Raw genomic sequence first — 13,430 nt, forward strand, 5'->3', positions numbered from 1 at the left:
ATATTGCTGACTTTTAAATATATGAACCACTCCAGTTACAGCGAATGTTACAGTGTATGTGTAGTATTACCCACAAATTGTTCATAAAAGGTTTTGCTTTTGAAAAATAAAACCATGTCCATGTCACCCTTATAATGTTTTATAGCCATGTGATTTTCTGTCGCAAGATGTAGCTCAATAAAAAGGAAGCATAAGCAATCAGTCTAGACAGCAGGCGTACTGCGTAGCGGTCATGGCCATCATCTAAGTATTCAGAATTGTAGTAAAAACAAATGCCATGCTTAGAAACAGTTGTGGAATGTGCTTGCTTATGAGCTGTATACTTGTATTGATTTGTATTGTACCTCTGATGTTTCATTTCGACACAAAGGGTCAAAGAATTATTTTAGCCGCAATACCAAAAATATCTAAGGAAATGTTTTCAGTTCAGTTTGGTACTTTGTTATTGTATTAAGATATTGTCAATTGTTTTGATTAGAGGGCACTTGAAGGGTACGAAGAAACACTGACCAAGTCGCCTAACGATCCTACCGCTCTCGAGGTGAACTGTTATTTCCTTCTTTCTTTTACTTGGGTTATGCATCCTGTCCTAGAACTTTCTGCTCTTACCATGTGATTTCTGTCCACATTGGTACTTCATTTGTTATTTATTGATGCAACTTGCATAACAAGACTCCTCGTTATAATTGTCCATGAATTATAATTGCTTAGTTAGTAAAAGTTTAATTGGCCACCGGCGATTACTGGCCTTACTGGTGTGTCTTGATGTTATTTGGGGGCAAGAATACAAGAGGAGTGGCCACCCAAGGTGCACCCTGTTCAGGCTGCACCAGATGGGGCGCCCATGCATCCCCCCCCCCCCCCCACCCCCCAGTTTGAGAAAAAAAATTGTCTCTTTCTCTCTCCCATAAATCCTACCACCCTCCTCCATAGCCTCACCGCTCCCTCTCCACCTCAATCTCTGCTGCCGCAATCACCATGGGCGATCTTGTGGATCATGATCTGAGTGTCAAGTATGGTGAGCAGCAGAAGCATCGCAATGCTGTCTTCGACAACGCACAGCCCAGTATCTTCAGTTTGCTCGACACGATCAAGGTCGAGGCTCGGTCATGGGCAAAGGCAGGGGCGGTGGGTCTTGGTGTACTACTTCCGTCGATTGCTCCTTAGGCGCGTGGAGTTGTAAATTGGAGTATTAGTCCGGTCCTGGGCTTGCACAAATCTTAGTCTCTATCGATGCATCGAGATGCAAGTTTTTGCGTTTTCTTGAACAAAAGATCTGTATTCTATATTTGAGGGTGTCCGCATCTATACAAGGAGACCCTGGCTGTTGAATAAAGCAGACAAGAAGTTACCCTAATTTCTCCCGTCTCTTCTCTGTCCTCTAATCCCAGCGGCACCACCCTCCTCCATAGATGCAGTATGCAGCAATACATCCAGCCCAGCTGCACCTCCCTCTCCACCTCAATCTCTCCTAACCACGGGACACCTTTTTGTTTTGTTTTGAGAAACCTCGTCACGAGGGCAGGGGGTTCCTGCATTTTATCAAGAAGAAGAGAGATGATCCCCAAAACCTAATATTCTCGGTTAATCAGGGAAAACCGAGTGAAAACCCAAAAAAAGAGAAGAGAAAAAAACGGAAAAAAGACACTAGAGCTTGGGGATAGGGACAAAGACAAATGGAACATCAAGGGACATTGTCTGAGCCAGACACCAGAGCGCCAAGGCCCAAAGCAATAGGGTGAGGCTCAAGTGCAACCAAACTGACCACCGCTCGCCGGAGAGAACTCATCCATATCGAATGACGCCTCTGCCTCAACATGGGAGCATCAAGGTCCATCTTTCACTTCCTGGCAATGACCGCCAAAGTGCTCAACGCCGCGATCACTTGTGGTGAAAGCGGTTTTTTGTAACACCTGGCATGCCACCTTTGGTTGGGATAAATTTTGGCAGTTTCAGGCCAGTCATATGCTAGACTCCATCATATTTACTCCACTTATCTTCTAGTAGCACTACCTCGCAAGCTAGTGCTTGTGTGGGTGAATTGTACGTATGACCCCTTTTTGGAATGCAATTGTACTATTTTCTTTATCTTGTTGAGATTGATGTGTCAGAAAGAAAATTTTGAGAATAATACATGCATATAAATACTTGAAACATTGTGGAAATATTTAATTGAATTTGAAAACTGCCAATTTTGTTCTATGACATACCTGTTTACTTTTCACATGGCCTCACAGGGTGCAGCAGTATCGTTGGTTGAACTAGGTGAATATCAGAAGGCATCAGATCTACTTGAGAAGCTAGTTAAGGTACCCTTATTTGGTGCAGCTTGTATTTGCTATTTGGAGTTTTTGTCTTTTTAGGAAACGGAAGCTTTATTACCCCAGGCCTCTTCATCACAGATACAACCTCAATTATTACATCATTTATTACAAAGTCACCAAAAAGTAGCCTAATCAAAAAGCCACATAGACCACACAGATCATCATCACAGACTAAGATGCCTATCACTGGGGGGCGCCATTCATGCTGGAAGACGCGCTCGTACCATACTGACCGAGTCCTTTGCATGTACTTCGTCCACTTCGGCGTTCTCCCATTGCGCCCACAGCGTGCGCACATCGTGCACCCATTCGCGTCTGTAGCTCAGTCAGTTGTATAGCAAACTGTTGTAAACAAGCCATGTACTTGTATTTATACCATGCCATTGCACATGAATAGAATTACGAAGAGTTCCTCAATTCTTCTATGGTATTTGAACAGAACAGGGAATGAACTCCGGGTAAGCCACTCGAGCTTCTTGGTGCCAAGCTCCATCGACTCCTTGTGTTGCACTTTCTGTAACAACGTCCAGGACCACAGCCAACTGGTAGACGAGAGCAACACCTGCATACAAGATTGAACTCATCTTTTTGTCAAGCATAACATCATTTCTACTTCCTTTTTCACAAATACAAGATCATTTCTACATAGCTAAATGGGCCAAAAAACTGCTGCAGCCTGACCATAATAAGCGTAACGACTAACGACTTATCTACCCCCTGCAGCCACCTCGGAAATATTTGCAGGTTCTGTCTAGCTTGTGAACTTCTTATCTAGCAGAAATGCACATTTTACTTGATGTAGGTAATCCCTGACAAAGCAGAAGCATACCGCTTGTTAGGTGAAGTAAAGTTTGAGCTCAAGGATTATGATGGGAGTTCTTCATCATACAGGAACTCTCTATCTGTAAGCAAGTATTGATGCACATTTATATTTATACAAAATATATGTTGTCGTTGACTAGTTATCACGATACAGGTTTTTTAACTCTAATACTTTGTGATCAGTCATCTGACAGCATTGATTTTGACGTTCTCCGTGGGCTAACAAATTCATTAGTTGCTGCTAAGAAGCCCGATCAGGTCTGTAAATAAAATTATGATCAAGACATACCTTGACATATAACTTATTTGAAGTTAAACTCTAATTTTGCCCAGTTTGTACAAATCAAAATATCTGCCATATTTTCCCAATTAACCGACCTTAATTTCTGATAGGCAGTCGAAGTAATTCTATCTTGCCGTCGCAAGTTGAGTGAAAAGCGTCAAACCAGGCAACCTGATTTGGAGGCTGCAAATGAGAATGGTGCTCAGGAGTCTCGAGATATCGATCCTATCCAAGTATGTTGTTTCTCTCATCACAGGATCAGCTGTTACTAATATTTTTGTAAATTACTTGGTTTTTAGCAGAGTTAGTGAAGCTTTCTGCTTAAAATATTGACAGCATACATGTTGAACTGTGATTCATAATGGGATAGCTAGTGTGTTGAATACAGCCAGAGGGCGTGCTGTGAGGAATTTGATAGGCATAGACTTAAAAGGCGCAGTTCCTGGCCAAAGCCGTCAGTATGACAAAATTCCACACGGCTTTACCTGGGCAGGGTGCAAGGAGGCTAACATCGGCAACTCTCTGGTCAATTGGAGCTGCGTCTGCTGCCTTCTCGAGCTAGGCGACCTAGGCATCCTTGACCTCGACAGAATGGGATGTATCTGCGCCCTACATCTACATGGCTTTGGTTCAGCAAAACCGGCCCATCCAAGCCTTGGAACGAGCTTGCTACTCAAACCTCATCCTCAGAGCATGCCCTGTTCCACACCTCTACCTACACCAAGCTGGGTAATAGTTAGTCCTGCTGGTTTTGGTCTGAATGACGGCTTGACGGCATGCGGTGTCAAAAATTGCACCTGACATCCTTGCCAAGGTTCCTAAGCGTCAAAAGAAGTCTGCACCATAGCACAGGGGCCATAACGGGACTTGGATCGATGACATCCCTGGTGGCCTTTTGCTGCCAGAACTGCAACTGTTTCGTGCTGCTCTGGTGGGCGCCGCAACTGACCTTTCCGACGAGCCAGATTGCCTTATCTGGCGCTGGACAGTCTGGGGTCTAGTCCGCCTGATTGTTACAGGGCGACCATTCACGGTTCCATCTGCTGTCATGCTTGGAAACTAACTTGGAAGTCTTGGGCTCCATGGAAGGTGAAAATTTTCTTCTGGCTGGCTGGTATGAACTGCTGCTGGACAGTGCAGCATCTCGCTCTCAAAGACTTGCCGCACAAACCAGCTTGCTTATTCCGCGGCCAAACCTTGGAGACAATGCAGTACCTTTTGGCTAACTGCCTGTTTTCCAGAGTGATCTGACACGAGGTTCTCTCCTCGATTTGTTCCACCTTCGGAGGCCTCGTCCCTGGTGAAACCCTCATTGACCAGTGGCTTGAAGCTAAGCAGAGGGCATCAAAAGAGAGGCACAAGGGCCTTGCTAGTACTGTGCTCCTCACGTCCTTGATGATCTGGAAGCACAGAAGCGCCTGCACCTTCACAATGCACACCCAAATTCTCGTGTCCTCCTCAGCAACATCATTCATGAGGGTTGTGAGTGGGTTAGAGCGGGAGCCACCCGGTTGACAGCGTGCCGGCCTGAGGGCTGGGATGTTCATTGATTTCCCGAGCAGTGTTTTCATTTTCCTTTTTGCTCTACCCGTTTGGGTGTGTGATTAACTTTGTTCCTACCTTTTCAATACATCGAAACGCAAAGCTTTTGTGTTTTCTCGGAAAAATATATGTTTTGGTATATATGCCAATATGTATGTGTAATTGCGTAATTGTGTATTAGTGTAATTCTATTAAGTTCCTCAATTCCAAATTTCCAACCCATATACATGCGCTTCTCGATACCTTGCCACCCTCAGAGGCCAACTAAGTTTTCTCGTGGCGACGCAGAGACTGGCCCATGATTTCCTGTGCCTTGTTCCCACAAACACATTGTTATGGTGCTGCTAGAAGGAGGGCGCGAGAGGGCCGTTGTTATGGTGCTGCTAGAAGGAGGGCGCGAGAGGGCCGGCCGGGGGCCTTTTTTGCCCACAGCCGGGCAAGAGGGAAGGGATTTCCTTCATAACAATTTGGTATCAGCTAGGTTCGGTTCGATCATGTCTTCACTGCCGCCCAACCCGTCTCTTCCGCTGCCGGTCACCTCGTCGCCTCCGTCGACCACCACCACTGTCGCCCCGCTCGTGCCCGCGCTGGGATCCTCCGTCGCGCCCGCCTCCGCCGTCCTCACCCCGGAGGTGTCCGGGGCACTGCGGGACCTAACCCAGGCGGTCTAGGAGATCCACCTGTTCTTGGCCGGGTCCTACAGGCCGCACCCGGCTGCGCCGCCACTGCGCCGCCGTGGCTGCCATGGCAGCCGCCGCACCAGGAGGCCTCCGCCGCGCTCGTCGGGCCGCTGCAGCTACCATCCACCGCCACCATCGCCTCCGCCGCAGCAGCCACCGTCGGTCAGCTCCGGCCCCACATCGACCGCGCTGGCTGGAGTCCCGATCCAGCAGATCAAGTTCCCGCCGTCGCAGTCACCGCTTCCGGCTTGGATCACTACCCGCCACGTGTCAGCAGTGGTGAGGCTGCAGGCTGCTGCGCGCGGCCTCCTAGCACGTCGGCGTGTGCGGGAGATGCGTGGTCTGCAGCTGCCGCTCCTCCCAGTTGCACTTCACTGCGCAAAGGATCTCAATCTCGTCCGCTGCGTCGAGGATCTTGGGCATGCTGTTTTCCCCACGGACAGCGACCTCAAAGTCTGCGACATCGGCGGTGGGGGGGCGCACCCCTCCTCGTCATTCTCCATCCCAAGCCCTCCACTCTTCTTTGTGTGGTGCAAACCAACAGCCGTCCGGCGGGGAGAAGGCAGGGTGTCACCGACAGGAGCGCACCGCGTAGCACCACTGCATTCCGCCGGCCGCCGCGAGGGCGCCTCTGCTGGTCGCTCTTGCGACCACTTTTTAGGTGGCCATACACATGCACTCCTTTTGTCCAGATGGTGTCCATGGGATCCAGGTGACTGTACACGTGCACGTCCGACGTGCGGATGGTGTCCACTTTTTGTTAAGGGGTCCAAAATAAATCGTCCCAGTCCATTTCAGGTCGAGAGTAATAAAACAAGCCTAGATGTAAAAGGCTTGTTTTTAGGTGTTAGGTTTGTGTTGCGTCGAGTCAATGGTTATAAGTTGGTTAGGCTGCAGCTCGAGGACAAGCTGCATGTCCAGGTGGGGTGTAGTGTTAGAGTACGTAATGGGCCTAATGGCCTGGGCTGGCGGTATAGCCCGTTAGTCTTAGGGTTAATTAGAGATAAGGGTCGCTTGCTTAGGGGTCAAGTAAGCCTTGTTTGGGAGTCAAGTAAACCTCTCTATACAAAGAGAGGAGATGTATCAATCTAATCAAGCAAGAATTAAGAAGGAAATCCCTTCCCTCTTGCCCGGCCGTGGGCAAAAAAGGCCCCCGGCCGGCCCTCTCGCGCCCTCCTTCTAGCAGCCACATAACACACGTGGGCCCACACACCAACTAAATCTACCGATGCGGTGATGCATTGAGCCAGTGTCCTCGACAGCCAATACTGCAGTCCATAGCACAGACCTGCTGCTATCCGTTCCTCTCGAGGTGCACCTACTCTCCTCTGGCCTCTCTCAGGTCGGTTGGTTTGTTGTTGTCACAAAAGAAAATAAAACTGCACATGCCCCACGCTTGAAATCCTGGCACTGTTTGTTAGGACAATCTACTTTGAGTTACTGACTGTTAATATGGGAGTTTAGAGTGCTCAGTTATTTTAATGTGCTATCACAGGTTGACCTGCTTCTCGGAAAGGCCTATTCTGATTGGGGCCATATCAGTGATGCTGTTACTGTTTATGATAACTTAATCACTGAACATCCTGAAGACTTCCGTGGTTATTTGGCGAAGGTATTGATAGAATGCATACTTTGCGCTTTACCTTGGAATTTGGAACTTTGAATTGTGCTTTTTAGGACAACATAAAGAGTGAACATCAGCTATGTCCTTAATTTTTCAGTAGATTCGACATGCCAATTCATTATACACAATATTAACAAAATAAATAAGGGGGCATATCTAGCCATGGACTGGGGTGCATGGAAGTTAGCTATCCACGTGCCAGAACCATGACTAGGTTCGAGATCTTATGGATTTCAACTCTAGCCTACCCCAACTTGTTTGGGTTTGAAGACTTTATCGTTGTTGTTGTTGTTGGAGATATTTAGAACATACCATGATTCAGCTATTTGATTTTACCACTAAGCAAAGTCACTACTTTGAATAGTTGTGGACTCTCAGTAGTCTAATCTTGACCAGTTATTTGTTTCTACTGTGAAGTGACGGTATACATTTTGATTTCACTTTCACAGGGAGCTATACTGAAGCAAAATGGTAAGGCAGGTGATGCAGAAAGAATGTTTATTCAGGTATTGTCTTCGTTTGTGATATCTCCTTTCAAGAGCATGTTTCGTTTTTGTTTGTGACATTACATACCAACGGTTTCAATGTCTACTGGCCTCAAAATTAATTACTACTCCCTCTGTAAAGAAATATAAGAGCGTTTAGATCACTACTTTAGTGATCTAAATGCTCTTATATTTGTTTATGGAGGGAGTACAAATCAGTTATGATACCTAATAACACCCAGAAGGATAGAGTTGAGTTGAGCACTTCACCAACACTTTAAATTGCAGAAGAGGGGATTTCCATTCCACTTAATTGGGGCTACCTCTAAGGACTGGCCAAGCCATCTGTAGAACACTTCTTGCCTATGTCTGAATATGCTATTTTAGACATATATAGGTCCATCGGTGTCGAAGTGTAGGCATATTACCGTGCCCTTGGACCATTTATACTATATAACAGGCCCTATGGGCCTAGGTATGCAAAGCCTTTGGGGCTCCTAATTAAGCATGGCAAGCCTATCTGACTTGGAGAAGAAGTAACGGAGAGCCCAATCCGGGAAGGATTCTCAGTCTACCACCACCTCTCCAGTCATACATAGAGAGGCCAAAGACTTGCAAGAAGACCAAGTTTTAGAAACCCCATGACTAAGCAAAGATCTACTTTCGTTGTAATGAAGCCACCAAAGTTCTCAACTGTTAATTGTAAATTAATATGCTATTTAAACATACCAGTAACAAGAAATGATTAGACATCCGCCTTAAGTGACATAGTTTTCCATCTGAGGAATAATCAAGAGAATCCAGTGTCTTTCCATCTTCAGGATGCCATTTGCGACTAAATTTACTCCCTTCCATGCAGGCCAAATTCTTCGCCCCAGAGGCAGCAAAGGCACTTGTTGATATTTATGCACAGAGATAGTCCACGAGAGGCAAAGGAGGAAAAGCTTTCGTTTGAGGTACCAACGCATTCCTTTTATTGAAATGAGGTCGTCCTAATATGTTAATATCACAACAAAGGGGTCAAAATTACAGATGTATGGCATATCCGGTGGACTGCCTCACTTCACCAAACTTAAGCTGTCGTGGACTGTTAGCACTTAGGACATTACAGGCGAGGGCAACAGTCCATGTTAAGCTTGTACTAGAAGATAAAGCAGTCCAAGTGAAGGAAGGAAAAACCAATAGGAGAAGAGCAAGAGTTCGAAGGGAAGGAAAAGAGTTTGAGAAGGGAAGGAAAAGAGTTTGAAAAGGTTTTGGTCAAAGTCTTAGGACGCATATATAGTTCAATCGGTTAAGTTCAAAGTTCAGTTTGTGTCTGCTATTCTGTTCATGTTCTAAAAGGACAAAAGTTACGAAAAAGTGGTTACTCTGCTTGAGAATACTCCCTTTCATCAAGTATGATGTTCCATTGAAACACCAATATGTAAAAAAGGGTTCAACCTATTGAGGTTTCTGTAATTCGCCACCGCCGAAGGTATCCTATGTCCAAGTAAATTGGGTACCTAAAGACTACTCTCACCGCTGAAGCCACACAAGATTAACTGATTAACTGGGTTTGCATTGAGAACCGGGAACATTTTATGCTACAAGGATGTACCGGCATAACGTTTTATGCTATTGTATAATTCAATCACGGGCTTTCATTTTATGATTCCTTTTTTCAGTCTTAACCTGGTTGACCAACTTGCTCTGTTTGAAATTTCATAACGGCAAGTCAGAGGCACTTGCAATGTTGTACTCGTATTAGGCAATCAGTCTTCATTAGAAGACGGATTGTTGGTGACACATTTTTCATAGCTTGGCTGTCAGTGTTTCAGCTCATTTTTGTGGTATGGAAGTATAGCAAATCATGATTTTGAGGTATTGCTAGAAGGAAAAGGAAAATAGGGCAGGGCTGCAGGACCCCGCTTCGTTTCCAAGTATGGTCAGAGACGTTTGGCTCTCGGGGCCATGTGATACCTATTTTCATACAATTCAAAACCAAGTTTATTTGGAAATTAAAAAAATATGTACAAAAAGTATGTGTGTTTGGCTCTGAAGGTCACATTTTTTTCATATAGCTTATCTACGAATGGCTCAACTCCAAAGCAAACCTCATTCACAATCACATCTCCTACAATAACGACTGCCCAAAGTGTGGCCATGGCCCAGAAGCAGCAGTAGCATATCTTCATTCGATGATCTCTTAACCGCAAACTGTGGCAACACATTGGCACTAATTGGGATTGGACATTCAAGCTATGTGGCATTCGATCCTACTCGTTATCCTTCGGAAGATCTGAAACTCTGAATAATGGGGTTGAGATCCTCTGTAGAAGCCTACACGGTGTTATGCTGTAGTAGATGGCAAATGGGACCGGGCCCACATGACAGCGATGGTACTGCCCCATGTGCTGCTGTAGAGAGTCCTAACCCTGAATGCCGAGGTCTTTCGGAACGAAGACATCCACGACTTTCACACCACGAGACTACTCGTCGATGATTAAAATCTTTGAAAAGCAACGCAGCCATCTCACCACGCCACGCCGTGCCGTGTCATGTATTGGCCGAAGAAACAAAGGGCCTGTTTAGTTGTCTATGTCAATTTTACACCTCCTGCATCCGTGTCCTGGCTCAGCCTGATTGAGTAGAAACAGGCTCTAGGTCATGTTGTGCACCTCATTTGATAGCTTATATTGCATATATAGTCATTTTTGTGTTGTTGTTTTGGTTGCTTGCATGTCTACATTGGTATGATCAATGCACTGATCATCGCAATGTGCATTACTTTGGTCAATGCACTGATCATAGCAATTTGCATTGTTTTGATAATGCATTGACCATAAACAGTTTGATAATGCATTGACCATACACAGTTTGATAGCTTATACATTGCACACCCCTTTGATCAATGGACTGATCATACACAGTTTATGCATGCACATATAGCAATCCTAATAATCAATCAGTATACACATATGCACTACCTGTCCACATTGCTAGCAGTCCACACATCTAATCATATGTTGCTAGCAATCAGTCCACAGATAACAAAGCACAAATGGTGCTAAAATGAAATCTAGTCAACAGTTCAACATTTGTCGCTTTAATTAGTGCAGAGTGGTGAATCAATGCACAAACTAATCAATCCGGACCAGCAACTGCCTAAAAAACTAAGCGCTAAAATCAAAAATCAAATCAAATCTACAAAATCGAAAGCACTTACAACGGATGGCGCCGAAGGTGGAGCGGGAACAAATGGCGCTGGAGGTGGAGAGGGAGCGGATGGGACCAGAGTAAGGGAAGAAACCCTCGTAGGGAAGTCAAAAACCCCACCCCCACCAAGGCCGATGTGTCGATACCCGTAACCCCCATCGTGTCGCCACGGTCGACGTACCGGTCACTGATGGGTGGCCTAGTGCAGATGGGGGAGGGGGATTTGAACATCCGAGGCAAATCATCATTGTTGTAGATTCCCACGGTCAGGGAGGCGACCCAGTGGTCGGGATTGGGACCGCCGGCATGGGAAGGAATGGGGCGGAGCATCGCCGGCCATCGGTGAGACGGAAGGGGCGGTGAGAGAAAAATGTGTGAATGTTGTTTGGGCGGTAAGGGGAGAGAGGAATGCGAGTAACGGCCTGGTCGAAACGTCTCACACATCTCTTGTGCTTCCATATGCATGTCTGGAATAGAAATGTGTGTCTCACATGAATCAACTCTGAAAAAACGGCTGATCCGACCGTTCCTCCTTAGCCAGGCACAGGGCTGCTTTCAAATTCACGTAGGTCAGGAAAATGATGTAGATCAACCTATCAAACAGACATAAATACATCTTAGGATGTGACTGATGGTGAAGCGGACTACCAAACACTTCAAAAGCTTAGAGTATCTCCAGCCGCGCCCCAGAAAGGCCTTCCCAGGCTATTTTTTTGCGCCGGCGCTGAAAAAATGGCCCAGTCGCGCCTCAGAAACCCGATTTTCACCGGCCTAGGTCGAAATCAGCGCCGGCGGACCCAGACCGAATCCGGCGCGCAGGGGGGCGCCCGGGGGCGGCGGGGCGAGCGGTTTTGGCACGAAAGAGTCGCGGGCCAGCCGCGTCAGCAACACCGCGCCTCGTCTTCCCCCAACACCTCGGTTTCCCGCGGGGAATCAATGGCAAGGCTGCCGCCGGTCAGCCTTGCCATTGACAGCCTTGCCGTTGATTCCTCACGGGCGGCGCGTTACGGGGCGGCGCGCCGACGCCTCCCCTCCCTCGCACGCGTACACACTTGCGCGGCGCGGCTATATAAGCCGGTGGCCTCTCTCGCCTCTGGCCACACCAGCCCCGCCCTAGCCGCCGAGCTCTACCTCTCTTGAGCGCCGCCGCCGAGCCCTCCCTCTCCCTCTCCCGTGAGCCGCCGCCGAGCCCTCCCTCTCTCGATGGCCGAGCGTTTCCCCAGAGACGAGGCGGCGGCCAACGGCTTCGGCCGCCGCACGCTCCGCGAACAGGAGTCGTGGCTCCTGTTCCAGGCGAACATCCCGGCGCCGCCGGACATGCGCGTCGGGCCGACGGGATGGAGGCTCAGCAACGGGGGAGTGCCCATTCCCCCGCTGCCCGACGCCGTGGCGCGCCCCTCCTACTTCGTCGGCGAGGTAGAGATCGTGCACGCCTCCCTCCCCGACGCCCAGCTCGCCCTCCCCCAGTATGCCACCGACAACCACGCGGCTTGGGCGGCGTACTTCGAACGTCGTCAGCAGCAGAGGCTGGCGTCCACGAACGGCGCGGCGGTGGTGGGCGGCCTGAAGAACAGTGAGGGGCGCCACCTGTGGTGGGGTGTCCCCGGCCGCACGCTCGAGGGCGGCAACAACCCGCCGTTGGCATACCCCCCCGGCGAGGGTGGTCGCCCCCACGCACCGCCGACGCGACGGGCAATGGATGCCAAGGAGGTTCGGCTCCTCCTCTTCTTCCTCCTTGCGCTCTTCCTCCCACTCCTCCGGCTCTCCGGCGCTGCTCGACGTCAAGGCCGAGCCCGCGGCGGAGATGCCGCTCGGCCGGCGCACTCGCAGCGCCGGCATCGTCATCAACGAGGGCGGCCGGCGCGCCTCCTCGTCGGCTCCTCCTCCGCGCTTCGTCAAGCCAAAGACGGAGTCGGGGCTCGCGCCGGTGAAGACGGAGCCGGGCCTCCCCGCCGTGAAGACGGAGCACGGCGACGTGGAGCTCAATGACGACGCGGCCCTAGAATGGGCACGCCAAGACTCCCTGAAGATGGCGAGGGAGCACTAGTGCGCCGCCCTGCGGCGCTTCGCGCAGCGCCGCCGGGGCTGCGACGAAGGAGGAGTCATCGTCATCGTCGACAGCGACGATGACGACGCGCCGCCGCCACCACCAGTCCGCCATGGCGACGCCGGGCAGGGATCCAGCAGGGACGCCCGCGTCAAAGAGGAGAAGGTCGACGGTGACAACGGCGGTGAGGATGGCGGCGACGACGGCGACTACTCGACGTTCAGCCAGTTTCTTTTTTAGATTAGTTATATATTTTGCTATGTAATGAAAATCCGCGAACATGTCTAATATATGCCCAAGTTTGCCGAAATTTAGTCGTGTTTAGCCGAACTTTGCCGAAATTTGCTATATATATTTTCTTTCTTGAACGCGCCTGGGGGCGGCCCTGGGGCCGGAGGCTGGGGACCAACTCGTCCTCAGGCCAATTT

At 48.8% G+C, this 13,430-nt stretch overlaps 1 protein-coding gene across 1 annotated transcript in view; it reads left to right on the plus strand.

The window, feature by feature from the left end:
• The window catches only part of LOC119358139, a 20,700-nt gene extending 11,285 nt beyond the window's left edge, over positions 1–9,415 (plus strand). Inside the window, exons 10-18 of the mRNA XM_037624825.1 lie at positions 479–541; positions 2,238–2,309; positions 3,127–3,228; positions 3,330–3,404; positions 3,540–3,662; positions 7,147–7,263; positions 7,725–7,781; positions 8,620–8,716; positions 8,793–9,415. Coding sequence (XP_037480722.1) covers positions 479–541; positions 2,238–2,309; positions 3,127–3,228; positions 3,330–3,404; positions 3,540–3,662; positions 7,147–7,263; positions 7,725–7,781; positions 8,620–8,679 — 669 coding nt within the window. The 3' untranslated portion in view covers positions 8,680–8,716; positions 8,793–9,415. The remainder of the gene's footprint in view (positions 1–478; positions 542–2,237; positions 2,310–3,126; positions 3,229–3,329; positions 3,405–3,539; positions 3,663–7,146; positions 7,264–7,724; positions 7,782–8,619; positions 8,717–8,792) is intronic.
• Positions 9,416–13,430: the final 4,015 nt, after the last annotated feature.

This window comes from Triticum dicoccoides, chromosome 2A, assembly GCF_002162155.2.
Source record: "Triticum dicoccoides isolate Atlit2015 ecotype Zavitan chromosome 2A, WEW_v2.0, whole genome shotgun sequence".
NCBI lineage: Eukaryota > Viridiplantae > Streptophyta > Magnoliopsida > Poales > Poaceae > Triticum > Triticum dicoccoides.